This window comes from Pleurodeles waltl, chromosome 8 (genome assembly GCF_031143425.1).
Source record: "Pleurodeles waltl isolate 20211129_DDA chromosome 8, aPleWal1.hap1.20221129, whole genome shotgun sequence".
NCBI lineage: Eukaryota > Metazoa > Chordata > Amphibia > Caudata > Salamandridae > Pleurodeles > Pleurodeles waltl.
Genome location: NC_090447.1, coordinates 162,589,092 through 162,609,475, shown reverse-complemented (window position 1 = coordinate 162,609,475; position 20,384 = coordinate 162,589,092). Strand labels below are relative to the sequence as shown.

Here is a 20,384-nt window from a genome sequence, read left to right as displayed (position 1 = left end):
CAATATGCTTCTGGTGACATGAGGGTGTGGAGGAGGAGAGTGACCTTCTCCCTGACCACCTCTCTGCACAGGAGGGTGATGTGTCAGTGGAGGGTGTCAATCTCTCTGACTCCCTGACCATAGACCAGCGAGGTGACTGTTACCAGTTACTGGAGCAGTACTCCTCTCGGTTTTCCCTCACCCTAGGACTCACACACCTGTGTGTCCATCACATTGACACAGGAGACATTCCTCCTGTAAAGAATAGAATTTACAGGTTGTCAGACAGGGTGAAGGCCAGCATCAAGGATGAGGTTGCCAAGATCCTGGCTCTAGCGATGATTGAGAAACCCAGCAGTCCCTGGACCAGCCCTGTGATGTTGGTACCAAAGGCTGCCCCACCAGGCACCTAGCCAGAACGTTGGTTCTGTGTGGATTACCAGGGTCCCAATTCTGTCACTAAGACAGATGCTCGCCCCGTCCCCGGAGCTAATGAGCTCATTGACAGGCTAGGCTCTGCCAAATTCCTCAGTACTTTTGACTTGATATCAGGGTACTGGCAGATTGCCTTGATGGAGGGGGCAAAAAAAGAGGTCTGCATTTTCAACACCTTAGGGACATTACCAGTTCCAGGTAATGCCCTTTGGCTTGAAAAATGCCCCTGCTACAACGGTTGATTAACGGGGTACTGGCTGGTAAGGATGCGTTCTGCACCACCTATCTAGATAACACTGCCACCTACAGTGCCAGCTAGGAGGAACACCTGCTTCGCCTCCAGAAGGTGCTCCAGGCCCTGCAACAAGCAGGACTAACAATCAAGGTCAGTAAGAGACAGATTGAGCAGGGTTAATGGTGTACTTGGGACACCTAGTAGGTGGTGGCAAGGTGCAGCCCCCCTCCAGGTCAAGACTGAGACAGTCACGGCCTGGCAACCACCTAGAACTCAAACTGAAGTGAGAGCATTCCTAGGCCTCACTGGTTACTACTGCAGAATTGTAAAGGGTTATGGCACCATGATGGTCCCCTTAACTGAGCTGACTTCCAAAAAGCAGCCTAGGTTGGTGATCTGGACAGTGGCTTGTCAGAAAGCCTTTGATTCTCTCAAGGAAGCCATGTGCACAGCACACCTGTGCTCAGGGCCCCTGATTACTCCAGGGAGTTCATCGTGCAGACAGACGCTTCAGAGCACGGCATAGAGGCAGTCTTAGCACAGCTGAATGAGGAGGGCATAGAACAGCCAGTAGCCTTCATTAGTAGGCGGTTATTACGACGAGAACAGAGGTGGAGTGCCATTGAAAGAGAAGCATTTGCTGTGGTCTGGGCACTGAAAAAGCTAAGAACATACCTGTTTGGGACTCACTTCCGAGTTCAGACAGACCACAGGCCCAAAAATGGCTCATGCAGATGATGGGTGAAAATCCTAAACTCTTAAGGGGGTCCATCTCCCTACAGGGAATGGACTTTACGGTAGAGCATCGCCCAAGGACTGACCGTGCCAATACTGATGGTCTATCCAGATTCTTCCGCCTTAGTGATGAGAGCTACGAGGGGGTTGGGTAGCTCTCCCCACTTTCAACTGGGGGGGGGGGCACATGTTAGACCTGACAGCCTTAGGGTGGTCATCCCCCAACTTTTTTTCTGCCTCCCTCCACTTTTCTGACACTGTTTTTGCTGGTTTTAGGACTCTGTGCACTTTACCACTGCTAAAGTGCAAATGCTCTCTCCCTTAAACATGGTAACATTGGTTCATCCTGAATTGGTATATTTGTTTTACTTATAAGTCCCTAGCAAAGTGCACTACATGTGCCCATGGCCTGTAAAATAAATGCTACTAGTGGGCCTGAAGCACAGCAAAAGTAGCCTCTGAACCATGTCTCACTTCGACTTGGCATTTAAAAGTACTTGCCAAGCCTTAAACTCTCCTATTTCTACATACAAGTCACCCCTAAGGAAGGCCGTAGGTAACCCATAGGGCAGGGTGCTATGTAGGTAAAAGGCAGGGCATGTACATATGGTTATATGTCCTGGTAGTGAAAAACTCCTAAATTAGCTTTTCACTACTGTGAGGCCTGCTTTTTTCATAGACTAACATTAGGAATGCCGTCATATACTTTTTGGGTGGTAGATTGTGATCTGAAAGGGGTACCCAGGTCATATTTAGTATGGCCAGAATGGTAATGGAAAATCCTGCATATTGGTGGGTTTGGTTTTATATTACTATTTTAGAAATGCTACTTTTAGAAAGTGAGTATTTCTGTGCACTTAAAACCATCTGTGCCTTACAGCCTGTTTCCAATCAATGTCTGGTCTGTGCTGGTTGACAACTCCCTTGTGCATTTTAGCCAGACAACCACAAACACAGGACACTGAGTCACATCTGCATTCATCTGCATACTGAATGGGTCTTTCTGGGCTGGAAGGGTGGAGGGCCTCACACTTACATTTCAAAGACCAGTGGCATGCCCTCATACAAAGGACTGATCACCTCCGCTGGGACCCTGGCAGACAGGACTGGGCTGGGCTGGGCTGAAAGGGGAACTTGTGCACTTCAAAACCCCTCTTTGAAGTTCCCCCCTTTTCAAAGGCATTTTGGGGTACATAAACTTGGTCTCTGAACCCCACCCCCCCAAACTCAGAAACTTCTTGACCTACACCTGCACCCTGCCAGCGTAGCTGCCCAAAGGACTCATCTGGACTGCTTTGCTGAGAAGGACTGCTGCCTTGCTGCCCTCGGACTTTGCAGGAAGGACTCCGCCTTCCCCACAAGTGCTCTCCAAGGGCTTCGATTGAGCTTGCCTCCTGTTTCTTAAGTCTCAGGGCCAACAAAGAGTTCACCTCTTCAAGAAACTTCTTGTGTGTTGAACATTGATGCAACACCTGCAGAAATCGATGCAAAGCCTGTATTGCGGATGAGAAATCACAGCACAGCCAACTGGAGCGACGCAACCCCGACTTTCTGACTGTAAATTTGACGCATTGCATACCAGATCGACACAGCACCTGCTCCTTCTTCCAGTGCATCGAGGATTTTCAACGCAACGTCCCTGGGTGTCAAAATATCCCCGCATCGCAGTGAAGAACCAAGACTGCCTGCCGAAAAATGATGCAAACCCCTTGCTGCTTAGAAAGAAATGATGCATTGTCTGTTCTGCGTTGGAAAATCCAACACAACCCCTTATTTTACCATGCATCTCCTCCTCTTCGGTCTCCGTGCATCGTTATTTTCGACACATCCCAAGTACTGTGTGTAACAAAGAGACAACTGTTTATTTCTGAGAATTGAGAATCTTTTAAACCTTTTAAAAGTGATATTTCAACTTGTGCTTATTGGATCTTTGTCATTTTTACCTTACTTTTTTCAGATAAATATTATCTATTTTTCTAAGTTAAGCCTGACGTAAGGCGGAGGGTGGACACAGGATAATTTGGATTGTGTTTTGACTTACCCTGACTAGGACTGTGGTCCCTACTTGGACAAGTGTGTAGACCTCTGCCAACTAGAGAAAAAAAAAAATATATATATATATATATCCCACAAGTGCTAGCCAGCAGGTAGTTATAGTTAGGACCAACGTTTCCATAGACAAAGCATTTTTTGTTTTGCTAATAACTTTGGCACTTTGACGAAACGTGAACATTTGTATGCTAATTAGTTCAGCTGCAAGTCCCAAAATGCTTTTTTTCCCCCCATGCGAGGTCTATAGGGATTTTGCATTTTTTTTTTTTAACACCACTACAGCCTGCACCGCTGAATGGATGTACACCAAATTTGGCAGAAAGGTAGATCTTGGGCCAGATAGATCTCTTTTTGTTAATTGGTGCAAATCTGTTCAGTAGTTTTGAGAGTTATTAAAGAAATACAAATATAGATATCTAAGGTCGCCGATACTTCGCTGATCCACTCACGGAGGCTCTGCAGAACAGGCAAAAAGCAGGGCCCCGATTGGCTGGCAGCAACCTCAAATGAAAGTTGCAACGAACACTTTGTTCATTGCTTTAACTGGGGGATGGAAGAATTCAGTGTAAAGACACATAAAGAGTCAGGATGCAAATATCCTGACCCCCCCACAGGACACATTGGGGGAGGGGGGCGGGGGAGGTCCCTGATGGGCAAGACATTTTGCCCCAGATTTTTGTTTGGTCTGCGGAAGGATCCACAGATCCCCCATGGCACTCAGCGTGACCCCCGTGTAACTGAGATTGATCCAAGGATTTGAGGAACAATAAAAAAAAATAAAAAAATACACTCACACACCAAACCCCTGCAGTGCACGGCCGGCTTGGGGCATGGGGGGGGGGGGGGAGGGGGCGGCCCCAACAACTGCCATGCAAGGCCAAAGGCATTGTTCAATGGTGGTTGTATTAATGAATGGTAATTATACATTACTTTATGTTAACAAAATAAAAAATACAAATTCACTGGGGAAAAAAAAACAAAGGTTACAGGGACGTTATAGTTTAGTTCACGATTTGCCCACACAAAACCATAGAAATTCAGCAGTCATACTTATACTTATCTGAACAAACGATAACTTATGTTGTTAAGTAACTTGAGGCCACAAGTTAGTTTCTTAAAATAAGTGCGAGAGTTTGAATTTAAAGTACACCAAACCATAAATGCACTAAGTGGATCAGGTTTGCCACTCCTATTTTTAATCTATATGCTAAGTCTCTCCATCAGCACTTGAAATTCAGCAATACTAACATAATAAAGCAGATGACAGTGTGATCTTTTTACACCAGTAAAAAGACTCAGGCAAATAGCCGATATTGGGGAATTGACGTTTCAGCTAATCCACACCAGAGTGGACAGCAACTGGCATAGTTTAAAAGATGCAAAATCAGAGTTCCAATGCTCGTTGATGGGTGCATCCCTATAGAAGACCAAAGCTCTAATTCAGAAACTCAGAATAGGTGCTACTGACATTGTGCCTAAAGGTAAAATCAAACCTCGGAGTACTTGCACTCTTGTGCTATCATTTGAATGTGATTATAGCATTCAAAGCTATTGTTTTAAGTGACTAAGCAGTCTGGCCTCTATTGGAGAGGGACAATGAAGCCAAGTTTGCAGGTGCCACCGCTGGTTTGAAACCAGACTACTGCCTGTGGGCGGCGGTGAAGGCAACGATTAGAGGACAGCTCATGAGAGATGCGGCCATCTCCAGTGCCCAAAGGAGGGATCAACAGAGCAAGCTGGAAGACTACATTGCCCAGACCACTCGGGAATACACCCAAACACTCACCCCGCCCATCCGCCACCTGGAACTAGCCAAAATGGAGCTCAATTCTCTTTATACATCACAGGCGGAATATGCCTTACAGTGGCTGAGAGGTCGCCATTATGAACACTGGGAGAAGGTGGGTCGCTTGTTAGCCGCTCAACTCCATCAAAGGGAGGCGGCACTGGCCATACCAGCCTTACGCAGAACCGACGACACTTTCATTACCAATCCGCAGGACTTTGCGGAGAAGTTCCGGCAATTTTACCAAACGCTATACACCCCAGAAATAACTGAAGACACTGGTCGCTTGGGCACCTTCCTCGAGAGGGCAATTATACCATGCCTTTCGGATGAGGGTAAAGTGCTTCTGGAGGGTGACATCAGCAAGGAGGAGATACAACAGGCGATAGCTAACCTTTCATATCTCAAGGCGCCCGGGGAAGATGGGTTCACGTCAGAATTCTATAAGTGGACAGGAGCGGATACAGTGGATGCCTTGTATGAGGCATTTTGGGGGGCTGATCAGACGGGTTCTTTACACCCTCTTTCCAACAAGGCCTCCATTGTAGTTCTACCCAAGCCGGGTAAGGACCCTCTTTGTGGTAGCTATCGTCCCATATCTCTCCTCAATGGAGATACCAAGATCCTGGCAGGCATCTTGGCAACCTGTCTCAAGAAGGTCCTCTCCGCCCTGGTTCATCATACTCAAGTCTGCTTCGTACCAGGCTGTTCATCGAGAAATCACCTCCGCATACTACTTCATGCCATTTGGTCAGCTCAGGAGTCATGAGAGGAAGCCCTTGCCCTCTTGCTGGATGCTAAGAAGGTATTTGACCGAATAGAATGGTGGTATCTCTTCAAAATACTAAAACATTTTGGTCTGGGGACTAGCTTTATTGACAGGGTGAGCTTGTTGTATGACTCCCCAAGTAAATTGTGATGGGTTCTTCTCGGATGCCTTCTTGGTCAACAGAGGGACGCGTCAAGGCTGCCCCCTGTCCCCATTATTTCTCCTAGCCGTAGAACCCTTAGCGACAACAATTCGCAATTCCAATCTTATATCTGGGATATCAATCCCAGGTGGCAGTTCCACCATCTACTTATATGCGGATAACATTTTACTCACTTTCACTGATTTGTCCAACTCCCTTCCAGCCCTCAGAGATATCTATCAGAATTTGAACATCTCTTGGGCTATCGAATCAACTGGGATAAGAGTGAGGCACTGCCCTTATCTCCAGTAACGGTAAGCACTTTAGTTCAGGGACTCTCAGTTAAGTGGAAATAATCACATCTTCATTATTTGGGCATGGACATCACCAGAGGTTTGGATAAAATGGTGGCAGACAACTTGGACCCATTGCTTAGCAGTATGAAACAGGATTTTGACAAATGGTCCCATCTGGGCCTTTCTATGTGGGGCAGAGTGCAGGCTGTACGAATGGTGACCTTACAGCGATTTCTATATGTCCTGGGCATGCTACCTTTACGAATACCCTTGTTTCTCCTCCGAGAGATAGATCGTCTTATTCAAGCTTTCGTCTGGGGGTCCATGAGTCCACGGCTACCTAGAGCTGCTTTGCTCGCTAGACGTGAGTTTGGGGGTTTGAGTCTCCCCTCAGTGGAACATTACGCCTTAGCATTACACCTTTCGCAGACGACGATCTTACTCCCGGGAGTACAGAATCCACCACTTTGGGTGGAAGTAGAGCGGACACTTTTGCACTCTACGTCAGGACTCCAGATGCGCTATGCTATAGGTTCGACACCCCATTGAACCACCAATCCCATGATTGGGGCCATACGAAATGCATGGCTACAGGCACACCCCTTAATGAAGGTGGACCCCCAAATACATGATAGGGCACCAATATGGGGCACTAAAGTTTTTCGGATTGGGGGACAGATTATTTTTTGGTGAAGGAGTGGTATTCGAGAGGTCTTGAGAGGGTGGATCAGTTCCTAACCGGGGATAGATTGAAGTCATTCTCTGAACTCAGGGAGAAATTTGGTCTCCCCGAACATCACTCGTGGCATTTTATACAGCTTAGGCATTGTTTGGTGCAACAACTGGGGAACCCTCCCTGGCGACTTCCGCAATCCCCGATACTCCATTATCTGGAAACCTGGGGTCGTCTGATGGGGGCTGCATCGGGCCTGCAGGCATTGCTGAACCGATACATCTTCTCACTCCCCCTTATCATTTCCCTCAAAAATAGATGGCAGGCGTGCCTGCAGGTCAAATATGAACTAGAGGAATGGGCTGACTTGATTGAGGCCAGGGACCGTGGGGTACGGGAGGCCCGCTTGAAATTCAGTCTTTTTAAAATGTTACATGAATGGTACTGGACTCCCCAGAAACTGCGCACCGCAGGGTTACTGTCTCATACCTCCTGCTGGAGATGCCCTCACACCCGCTGTGACTTGCCACACATTTTGCATGACTGCCCGGTCATTCAGCCTTTCTGGTGATCAGTGGGGGACACCCTTAGAGAAGTGCTTCCCTTACCGTCAACTCTCACCCCCCCTCCTACTGTTGCATGACAGCGGAGAGCTCTACAATCTCTCCCGACCAAAACATTGTGTATTACACACTGCACTGGCCACAGCTAAGGTGTGAATCCTCAGGCATTGGCGCGCGGCAACTGCCCCCTCCCATGGAGAATGATCACTGCAATGTATCAGGCAGCTTCCCACGAGCGACTCATATGACTTGCAGTATAAAGCGGACGTGTTTCTACAAATGTGGTTGCCCCTTTCTCCCTGGGCCAATGAGCTGAATATTTACTACGGAGGTCGCAACACATTTGACCGAGTAGGGATACACTTATCCGGTGTGTCTACTACCATGCACCAGTGCATTATTGCCCCTCTCTGTTTTCTATCGGTTTTAGTTGAGTGCAAGCACCTATCCTCATCTGATCTCCAATCGGACCTATCAAGAATGCACCAACTGCTTACCCCGATCTCTCCCCTTTTTTTTAATTCCCCTTTACCTCTTCATCCCTCCTGCTATTCTCACTCTGTACCTTGCCCCCGCCAATCCTTCTTCATGGCGCCTCCTGTTCCCCTCCCCCCCACTCCCATCTGTGTTATTCCCTCTTGGTCACCACCACCACTACTATCATTCTTAACCCCATTCTCATCCTCATCTATATCGTCGTTCCCTTTTTTCTTACTAGTACTCTCATTCTCTCTATCGTCCCCCCTCCCCTTTTCACTCTCACGGATACCCTCTACTCTCCCCACATCCCCTGTCCCTGCTCTTACTGTCCATCCCTAGTTAGGTTCCTTTCTATTTGTTCTCCCAGCTTTGTTTACACCTTCTTCCTCAGATGTTTCCTCAAATATCATGACCTCGCCCATGCTAATTCATACCGACGCCCAGGGACACCTACTCCTCTTCTCCACGTTGCTATTAACAGGGCATCCCTTCATCTCCGATCACCCCCTTTTCTGTTCCCTCTTAGGTCCTCCCTCTCCAAGGGACAGATTTCACCGCTCCTTGCAAGCCACTGGGGCCATCGTTCCTCGCCTTCAGCTTGTGTTCCTTGTCTGGAGGCCCTATAGCTTTGTCTTTTATTCATAATTATTCGTGAGTGACATCCTAATGCTCCCCATTCTCCTATTTTCAAATAAGTCGTGGGGTACTCTAACTCTGGAACACCTACAGGAGGGGGGGCTTGGAATGGCAGGTTTGTTAGAAATATTTGTAATCAAGTTTATTAATTGGGCCTGAGGGGGGACAGAATGGGGAGCACTACCGTAGCACAGTGGCACTGCATTATTATTACGCTCTTGAGTGAGTTGTATTTCTGCATCATTGTATTGCGATCAGATATTATTACTCTACTATTGCACTTGTGCGCTATAGTTATTCTCTGTGCTCTATTTCAGTAATAGCCACATGGCCTTGATTTAGACATGCAGTATCAAGGGCTTTCTGAACGTTATCCTTCCTCTGAATGTCTATTTCCTGACTTGCTTGTCTTTTTCATTTTGTGTGGTATTTTCAGATTTTAAGCTGTATGTTGTATAAGAATCTTGAAGGTTTGTTATCTGCTCTCTGTATGTCGTTTTGGAATGTGGAAATACAAAATTACAACACAAAAAGAAACCAGACTACTGCCAATCTCTGCTACTAAACAAAGGAAAATATCCATCAAATGTAAATTCGACAGAATTATGAATCTGTGGATGTACCAACCTACCAAGAAGAATACATATTACACCAGCTTAAAAAAAAAACACATGTAATGACACCCAGATAAGAGTTATATTTAAAGAGCAAAATGTTTTTAAATCACACAACTGCCCAGAACTGTATGAAAATCAGACTGCATATTTACCACTACCCAGGGCTCCTCAGCAGCAAGCATCCTTGTGGTGTAGCTAAAATAACAAAGAGTCATGCAGTCAGCTGTGCCACCATTCAGGTATGCACCCTATCGGAGGCATTGCCTAAATATTTAAGGCACAATGCATTGATGTTTTCTTTTATGAAATCATCATAGTCTTAATGTCCCTGCACCATCAGCGTGCAATTCCCATTCTGAAAACACAGTGCTTTATAAAAGAAGAGGATTACATTGCCACAGTTTACTCCACTAAATGTCATGTCACACAACTCATTACGGTATTCCACACAACAAAACACTATGCCACAACTTAAGACGCCCCATCACGATAAAATATCACATCTTATCAAACCAGAAAACAAAACAGTTCACCATATTATGACATGGGCACACCCTATATAACACATCCCACCACATCAGTCGATACTTTTTATAATCATACCACACAAAGTACAGCATATTACTCCACAACACATTGCCTTACCATCACAGTGTGCCACACCGCTTTGATGCATACAGTGCACCAGCACCACATCATCCGATAGAACACATGCTAGACGAGACAACACACCTCACCATTCAGCATCGCACCACTACGTGTATTTATAAGACAAAACTTAAAATGAAGCTACCTCTTGGTATAAGGTTGACAAAGACAGAGCTGGGGGAGTGAGTCAAGCTAGAATTAAAAATTCACTTCTCCTGATAACTAACCAATGAAAGGACAAACGATTAGGGATTGATCTATCAAGAGAAATGTTTCATGATATTTAAACTAAAACGCTGATTGCTTTTGTTTTTTTGTTTGTTTTACAGCTCCTCTGCACTTTTTGAGCTTCAAGAACTGAAGAAGAGCTTGAGAACTCAAACTCGAGGTCCAAACTGGAATGCTAGACTGTAATTTATTGGAACTCAACCGTGTACACAGTTAAATGTCAAACGTAACATCTTAAAGAGAATGCTCAGTCACCGGACCCCAGTACAGATAGGAAACGTGGTCATGTTTCACGTCAGAGAGCTGTATTGCTTTGTTCATGCCTGTCCACAGGTACTCTGACAGTCTCCAAAAAGAGACTTTGCATAGTTCTCATCACGCAATTATGTTGGCATGTTTACGTGCTCACGTTTAGGAGACGGGGATGGAAGAGCTCGGCCTGACCCACACCCCCAATATGGACATCGCAGCCCACATTGGCTCACTTCAAATAGAGCCCGAGTGCTGAATCTCTTTGGTGTATGTGGGTTGAATACCAAATACAAAAGGTGGATAGCCCATTTTCCCAAATGATGATTGAATTTGGTTTGAGACCAATAGTAGGGTGTGTTTCAGAGCCATTCAAGTGCAGGTTGGGGAGATTCTTCCACGTGGCCAGCTCATCCAGAATATCGGACCATTTGGGAACATGCAGCTGGAGGGCTGCTGACATGCAGATAGATTTGCATAGTTTAAGGCTAAAACGGATTGGTGCCCCAATATCGGAGAAAAAATAAATAATAAGTAGGATAAAATGGAATAGAAGTAAAGGGCACTCTGCAAGACCCCAGATTCATTATATCATATAATACCATTCACTACAGAACACCATTACACAGAGCATCACACGTTAGCTGTACGGTGCTTCAAATGCATAAAGTGGTCATGTTCACCTTCTGCATCGCAGTGCCTTCAACTGTTCCAGTGAGTGTGTTGTAGGCCTGTTTAGAGCTGCCAGTAGTGTGCACCACAGCATGTGCTGTCCTGAGAGTACAGCCATCCATGGGTTCACCAGGTCACTCCACATGTCCAGGCCCTGGCTTCAGTTAAACAAATGGACGGATTCTGGGAGTGGTCACTAAGTTCACGTTAATTGATGCAGTTTAAGTAAAATGCCAGATGAAAGTTGTTTGAGTTAGGAAAGCCCAGGTTTGAGGAAGATTGCTTAACCATTGACATGGAGCCGATGATGATTTGAGAAGCAATCGCAGTCTTTTAAACAGGGGCGTAGATGAAGGGGGGGGGGTTGGTGAGGAGTATGTCGGATCTCACATGGGATTTTATATTACACACACAGACATAAGTACGCACCACATATTACAACACTCATGTAACATGCCTTATTCCACAACACCCATCACTGGAGTTTGGAGGCATAGAACATTGATGATAAGCGGAAAGGACAGGGTGAGGGGGGTTAGGAATGCCTCATGGCCCAGGGGGTTCTAGGACAGTGACTGTCTGGGACTGGGCCTGCCAAGCTAGACATAGTAACAGGGTAAAAAGAGCTTTGATAAAGGAGGAGAAGGAATTCACAGGAACATGAGAGGACAGGTTCCATCAGATGTGGTGGCCGGGAAGGATGGCCCTGTATTGCTGCAAACAACACAGCAGGGTACAGCGACCTGCAGGGAGACCCGGTGACAATGCCCCGTAGAGGGCCTGTAGGAGTGACAATAGTCAAAGCTAAACCTGCATGCAAAATCTGTTATAAAAGTATACGTAGCCCCTCCTCTGCCACGGGTATCCTCGAAATTGACCTATCAGAATTCCATTCCCTGTTTACACGCTCATTCAGATTTTCGATTTAAAACCATCACTAATACTCCAAAACGAGTACAACACTAAACACAATTAACTTTGGGTGGATTTAAATTTTTGTTGAAAAGAAGTGAGTTCTTCCAACAATTTCATGACAACATATTTTTCCATTGTTGCTTGTTGTTAACTCCAGCCTTCTGTAGGTAGATACTGCTTACGGACATCGCTAAGTTAATGTATCATCGCGAAAGCATTAAAAATCTGCAGAAGTGCTAGAAATGTGTGGTAACATTTAAATGGAGGCCTTGGTGGGATGAAACAATGCATGTAGTGCATCTTCTTGCAATGAGAGTACACTCGATCCCCTTTCACTGGCGAGTATTTAGTGAAGGGGGGCGGGGGGGGGGTGTACAAACTGCCCAAAAATCCACCGTACAACAAATAAGAGGCCTCCAGACTGGGATGTGTGGACCAGAATACCCTCCAACTACGTCACATCCTTCTCATACATCTCGGGCACCAGGAGCCAAGCAAATACAGCACTTAACTACTATAAATAAAGTGAACACCACAATGTGACCCAGGTTACAAACGGAATGGAGAACCCAGTGAGCTCAAATTACTCTATCTTCACCTATACAGGAGTCCAAGCAAGACTGTAGGTAGAGGAACAAAAGTACATATTCCCCAAGAACTTGATGGACTGACCTGCCAGGCACTGCCAAGAAACTATGCAATTTCTGATCGAAAGTGAAGGGCAGGTGATGAAGTGAAAGAGAGGAGGGCTGAGGAGACAGAGAAGGAGAGCGCAGATGTAAAAGCAATTGAACTGGATCCAACGGAAGGGTCACACAAAAGCAACTCAACTCTAAAGCACAAGGAACCATGTTCAGATACTATCCCTTTTTCTATGCAGCTTATTTATCATAATCCTCTAGGATGGAGAGGAAGACCATGCTTAAGGCAGTTGTGAGGTACACAGCGCAGTATGACGTCCGTAGACCCGCTACCGGCAGCTCTAAGGGATTGAGCACCGTATGCTGAAGGGAGGCCACCCATAAGGTAACTTTGAGGGATGCTGCACTGTCGAGTGCTGTGAGGTCAGACACAGCACAGCTATAAAGAGTCATCCAAGAGACCCGTCAGAGCCCAAATCATAACGTGACACTAGACCTGGCCTTTGCATGTTGGGACTTGTAGTTTCGTTTGGACAGTTATGAGGATTGAAAATTACAGCAGGCAAGGTGTTTGCCAAAAGCCCACGTCTACCTGCAAATACTACACGTCAAGCTCTGGGGGGTCGCTCGAAGAAGGAATTAGTATACGGCTATGAAAGCACGTCTTTGGTTGGATCCAGTTCTTACCTGCCAGGAGGAGAAGAATGAAGCCGGGCTTAGCAGGCCGGGTACTGTCGGGTGCCGGTCCCCCATCAGCTGGTCGATGCAGACGTCACAGCCCTGGGCGTCCCTCCAGTCCCAGTACGGGATGGTGAAGTTCTCATCTCCGGTCACCTTCTGGAGCTCGCGTTCCCAGAGGAGCAGGTAGATCCGGTGCCACGGCAGGAAGGCGGGCGCCTCGTGTGCGAAGTCGATGTTACGCCACACAGCTGTGTCCTCCTCGCCCTCCGCCGGCACCCAGGTGTCCCGTGACGCATAGTAGTGAATCCACACAAAGAGGTCGTAGACGCTGATGTCGGCGAAGAGCGGCCGGGACCCGTTGTCCATCTGCTCGTAGGTCCCAGTGGCGATCACGAAGTCGGGGCTGATGGTGCGCTTGGCCAGGTTCAGATAGGCCAGGAGTCGAGCGCTCTCGGTGGCACTGAGCTGAAGGATGCTCTTGCGCACCTGCAAGCGCTTGTCCGCGCACTCCGGACCCCAACGCCCGAAGGCGCAATCCCCGCACTGGAAGCCGCCGAAGGGCGGCACGCAGCGGCAGGTGCGGTTGTAGAAGACGATGGGCCAATCCTCCCTGTCATCCACACCTGAAAACGGAAACTGGGGTCCGTTGGGGGCCTGTGACACCTCCACGGCCTGGCAGCTGCCCCGGCCAGAGAGCTGGCCACAGGGAGAGCCATCGCCATCCCACACCGGACAGCACTCCTTGCTGAGTAGAGCCGCGGAGGAGGCGCAGGGGCGCGGGAACTGGGCCTGACAGGGCAGAGCCCACAGCAGCACACAAACGGCCAGGCCCCACACCATCATCGTGCTTTGTGAAGAGTGAGCTAACCTGCAACACCCCAGTAAGGTCACATACACACACCCTCCGACCCGCCACCCCCGGATATCACATCGGAACCACGTGTACACACCACCGTGCGGATGCCCCGCCAGCGCGTGAACATAAAAGCAGCATTATAAGCGAGCCTGCGTCTTTGCGCACATGACCGGCCTGCATGGAAAGGGCCGTCTCGGGAAAAAGTTATGTGCCGGGTGAATGGGCACGCTAATCTGCTTCATTTGCTAGTTTGCTCAACTAATGAATTAGATTAGGAAGTGTACCAACATTAGAAACCGCCGATGCTGCGTTTGTGATAGGGCTGTTGGTTTCACCTGTGAGAAGAACATAAATGTAATTGGCAACTAGGTAAACTAATCTGCCTCGAGTACCACACGAGGTCACCAGTTGTAATCGATTTTTTGCTTTTGGGAGATCCTTGCAAGCCCAACGTGTGTCCAAATCAAATACCGAAATAAACATGCCTATCGACACGACTTTCCTTTGGACCCTTGGGTCATGCAGTTTTAAAAGGAGGAAAGCAAAACCACATGTACCAAACCGCTGCAAATATAACCCCATTCAGGAACGGGGCCAATGCCCGTATTTTTACTTTTTTAGCGCTGTATTAGCGTCATTTTTTGACGCAAAAGCGGCGCAAGTTTACAAAATACAATTGTATTTTGAAAGTTTGCACCGGTTTTGCGTTAAAAAGCGGCGTAAATGCGGCGCTAAAAAAGTATAAATATGGGCCCAGGTGTTTTAAATTAAAATATACAAGTGCTTGTACTCTCTGTTCAGATTGCCTATTTGCTCGGAGAAGTGCAGATACTCTCCCTTTGAAATAAAAGAAGTGCAGGTACTCAGTACCAGGAAGACCCTGGCCATTTAAAGCACTGGTTAGGACGATGAGCAGCTCACACCTCGAAAGGGAGGGGATGCCATGTATTATCTGTGGGAGCATCGAGGCCTAAAATGTCCACTGCTTTCTTGCTATTTCCGACTTTGAAAGATGTGCTGCTGAACCAGATGCAAATTCATAAATGCATCAGTCATTCCCCTTAATTTATTATATTAGTCTCTCTGTTTTTCGTCGGTTTGCGTAATAAAGTGATTAACTTCATGGATGCCAAATGGGCTAATTTCTTGCGCAACACTTCATTTAATCTCGTCCTTTTAGCCAAGGTCACGTTAGCATGCTGCCCGTGTTCTTTTTACCAGAGTAAGCAGGAGTTTAACAATCACAGCAACAAAGGAGCTGCTGGCTAAAAAGAGAGTACTGAGTGAAAGTGTCACGCATTACGCGGGGGTTCATGGTAGCTGTACAGTGTTTCAAATGCATAAAGTGCTCGTGTTCACTTTCTGCATCACAGTGCCTTACACTGTCCCCGTAAATGTATTGCATGCCAGTTAAGAGCTGGCAGTACAGTGTACCACACCGTGTGCTGTCCTACTAGAAGTAAAGCCAGGGTGTCTCCAGGTCACTTCAGTGCCCAGCCCCCGGCTTCCGTTAAACAAACGGGTGTATTCTGGGAGTTGTAGTCTAGGGTCACGTTAATTGATCCATTTTAAATAAAATGCCAGATTAAAATTGTTTGTATTAGGAAAACCCAGGTCCGAGGAAGATTGCTTAACCATTGACATGGAGCCGTTGATAATGATATAAGAAGCAACCCTTCTGTCTTTTAAACAGGGGCATAGTTGAAGGAGAGTGTTTGGGGGTGTTACACCCCCTGATAAATGTATTCTGTAATAAATAGTTGGGCGCAGAGGCTTTCAGTCGGGTATGGTGAGGTGTCTGTCGGATCTTACCTGGGAGTTTAGGTTACACACACACACACAGGCATAAGTACACACACAATTGTCTCTGTTTTGCAGATCTTAAAACGTTGATTATTTTACAAAAGAATGAGTTTTAAAACCCCCTAACAAACCCCCTCCTCTCCCTTTTTTACTGAATCTTAAGTCCCCCTCATATTGTGCTTCTCATGTAATTTATTTTAAAATGATGTGACAGCGTGATTGTTGTAAAATCTGAAGCTCATCCCACCCAACCCCCCAATTTTACTGGCCAAGCTACGCCCCTGCTTTTAAAGATGTAACAGTTCCACTGAAAAGTGCTATTAAGTGCATTGCAGTTTCTTTAAGGTGTTATACTTTTTAATCATGTTAACATTGCTTTATTACAAGTATAACTGTCCTGCCAAAATGTTTGTGTACTGTCAAAAATGAACATTTTATGCCATGTCTGAAAATCCATGACTTTCCATGTTGCTGGTACTGTTCAGCACTCCTTTCTGTAAATTTGATAATCCTCTTTTCAGGTGAACTGTGCTACCTTACACCACCTTCAAATATACAGGTCCATTCAGAAATGTTGTGAACACCAACAAAGTTACAATTTAGATTGTGCACCATATGTCCAGTGGCCAACCCATGCACATTCCTTATGGAACTCCATTTGCCCCTCCCCCCGTTATCCCCTACAGACAGCTGTGTAAGATCTACCACACCAGGAAGCTGGGGTAACTTACCATTCATACTGTTGTATTTTATGTCTGGCTCAGTGAGTTGATGCTCACTTCTGACCAGTGCATGAGACGTAGGGAAATTATAAAGCAGTAAGATGTCTGCAAACTGAGTACCATTACATTGGCTAGTAATACTGACGGTTATCTAGAGTGTTTAGAAACGGCAGAACTGTTATGCGAGGCTCTGTACAAAAAAACATAATTGGGAGGTCCTTGTAATGTGGTGATAAAGTTCTAAAATATCAGTCCCTTCCTAGAGCGCGTAGAAGCCGCAGAAGAGCTGTAGCAAGCCCTATGCAAGACAATATTCGGAGGTCCTCGTAACGTGGTGACACCTTTATAAACTAGCAGCCCTCTCAGAAGTGTCTGTACCCCCCATTAAACATTAAGATATATGTTCCTGCCCTTTGAAAGAACTGAGCTCAGCTGATGCTTTGAAAAGGCCCCGCCTCTCGTCTCAGGCTTTCCTGCTCTGGCTGCAGTCATGAGAGGACCCCGTGCCCGTAGCTCGCCTGTGAGGGCCGCCTTTCTCAGGATCAGCAGGTCTTCGCATGACCCTGCTGAGGAGCACGAGGGCCCGTAATCCCTCCAGGCCTCCATCTGTGCTGTGAACATCACAGGCCCCGGCGCACGGGGCCACATTCCTCTCACGCACCGGCGTGCTCCGTCGCTTCGTTTTGATGATCTCTTGGCAAGCCGTTCTCTCTCATTCTTCAGAAGTGTACACGAGCGCTTGTAATTCATGTTTTTTTGCGCTGTAGATGGCCTCATTTAGGCACACACCCAAAGGTGAATAATGTGTGGAGGTTTTGGGAAAACTGGCCAGTGTGCAATATTCAGAAGGCGCAGGAAACCTATTTTCCCTACTAAACCTTCATGCAAAAGTGGGTATTAGATGCAGCTCATTATGGAGGTTAATTAGAATAGCAGTCGAGCTCTTTTACGTCGGCCACGCATCTTTTTGTGAATTGTTGCTAAACTAAATGGGACTACAACTGGAATATTCATATACTGTTCGTTCAAATAAAAAGGACGGTGCCTTTTTTTGGAGTTTTGCTAATAGGGCTTTTGATGTTTCATGGTTGATTCACAAAGCCAGGGTTAGACCTGACATCATTTACGTGGTTTCCTCCCTGCCCTTTTGCCTCAGCCTCCTGTATTTTTGAGTCTGTACTGGATTTCATTTTTGCTGGATTTGGTACTCTGAGCGCTTTACCACTGCTGATCAGTACTAAAGTGAAAGTGCTCCATGTGGAAATTGTGATTATGATTGGTTATCCATGATTGGCATATTTGATTTATTAGTAAGTCCCTAGTATAGTGTACCATGTGTGCCCAGGGCCTGTAACTCAAATGCTACTAGTGGGCCTGCAGCACTGATTGTGCCACCCAACTGAGTAGACCTGTAAACATGTCTCAGATCTGCGATTGCAGTGTCTGTCTGCGCATTTTAAACTGCCATGTCGACCTGGCACATGCACCCAATTTTGTAAAGTGGGCATTTTCTTGCTTAACTTTCCTGTGCCTCTGTCTGGCTGTGGAATACACGTCGGGTCAGGTTGACAGTTGGGTTGGGTGTGAACTCACTCTAGACAGTCACACAAAAAAAGCTGAGGAGTGCCCTGCATATCCTGTGATGGGAGGAGCTGACACGTGCACCTGAATAGGGCTGTGTCTTTCCTTACACAATGCAGTCTCCAACCCCCTGGAATGTGTCAGGCACCAGGGCAGGTAAGGCAGGGTCTTGAGCACTATAAATACTTTTCTTTAATGTTTGCCTACTTCAAAATCAGAAATGAGTATACGTATTGGACCGAAAACCCAGACTATTAGAACACTTCTGGATCAAGAGAAGACTGCTAAGGAGAAGAGCTTTGAGGAGGAGTACTGCCCCTTTGCTGTGTGTGCTTTGCTGGGTTGGCCTGCAGTTACTGTTTCTGCTTTAGAGAGGACAAAGACTGGTCATTGCTTGTATCCTGCTTGTGAAGTTTGCCCAAGTGTTTGGGCTGAGCTTGCTTCCTTTTAAGAAGTCTCAGGGGCATCAAAGACTTCCCTTGCCAGCCCCTGGGTTCCGTTGCTGAGGACCCTGACTTCCCAAGAGGTGCCCAATCCAGTTCCTGCACCCTTGGAGGTAAAGTATGGCATAGAACAAGAAGAACCAGGCACACCGACTCTGGACAATTCCAGAACTGACACCACTGCCTGCACCCAAAGCCGCAGTCCCCGCTGAAGTGCGACGATCGTGACCAATACCACAGGCACAACACTGCCACAGTGCCTCTGAAGTCCCACAACATCGTGAGCCCTGAGTGCCGTGTCACTGATGTCCGTGACACCCGACTCCGCCGCGGCACCTGTGGCACCATGGTGTGAACGCAACATCGCAAAGTTGCCTCATCGTGTCTTGACCAGCTAGACTCAAACCTGCTGAATCATAGGGAACCAATGCCTCATCGCCAACGCCGCATCACCTCCACTGCTTCCGTAAGGAACCAACACTTCACCTCCCCTGCATAGCAGTAAGGAACCAATGCCTCACCTCTTGGGAAGCAGAATGGCACCAATGCCATTCCGGCTCCAGCAACGCCTCACCTCCCTGACTCTGTGCCACATTTTTGACTCTGCCCCATTCTAAGGTTCTGTACCTGGGATGCTGTGCGACTCCGTGACTGGCACCGCACTCCCTCACAAGTGGTGTCAGACTGTTGAGAACAACTCTGTCACAACACCATCATAGCACCAGTTGGGGCTATTGTGTTGCTAAGTGCTTTATTGGGATTTAATCTTAAAAACAATATCTTTGTGTATGTTGGATTTTTATTGTTTCTGTCTTGTTTTATTTAGATAAATATTGGCTATTCTTCTAAACTGGAGTCCTTTTGTAGTATTTTCACTGTGTTATTGTGTGCGGGTACAAATATTTAACAAATTGTCTCTGAGATAAGCCTGACCGTTCGTGCCAAGCCACAAAGTGGGTGAGCAGGGGTTATTTTAGGAGTGTGACTCCCTTAAACTGACTAGAGTGAGAGTCCCTACTTGGGCAGGTATAAACTGACTGCCTACTAGAGACCCCATTTCTAACAGTCAGGTAATAATATGTAAAAAAAAAAGTACTCACGCATTATTATTTCCCATTACTCTCCCACCTACTGGTGTATTGACCGTGCAGGGAGAAAGATTGCATAGGAAGTATGCACCAGTTATTACTCAGCATGACATGCAGTGAAAAATAGATAATGAGAAATTAGACTAACAAAACCATATAGATAGGTGAAAGGAAGGGGTAAAATTGTTGAGACTTTTAGGCACATAGTGGACACTACTATCACTGACACTTGACACAAGGTAATATTAACCTGAAACATAATAGGTTATAATGCAATTCTTTTCCAATAAACCCTCTACTAAAAATGGCTTTGGGTACCCTATATTGTTCCCCTAATTGTCTAGGTCCAAATTCTAGAAAACAAAATCAGCTATATATTGTTGCAGTAAGCACTGATAGGTAAGAAGAAAGGGAAAAGGTTTTGAAGACTAGCCCACATTTGCTGCACTACACAGAATA

General features: G+C 46.6%; 1 protein-coding gene across 1 annotated transcript in view; it reads right to left on the bottom strand.

Moving 5' to 3' along the window:
- TYR (tyrosinase) overlaps positions 1-14,408 on the bottom strand; it is a 227,971-nt gene extending 213,563 nt beyond the window's left edge. The window contains exon 1 of the mRNA XM_069204007.1: positions 13,439-14,408. Within this exon, the coding sequence (XP_069060108.1) occupies positions 13,439-14,275 (837 nt within the window). The 5' untranslated portion in view covers positions 14,276-14,408. The remainder of the gene's footprint in view (positions 1-13,438) is intronic.
- Between the last annotated feature and the right edge of the window lie 5,976 nt (positions 14,409-20,384).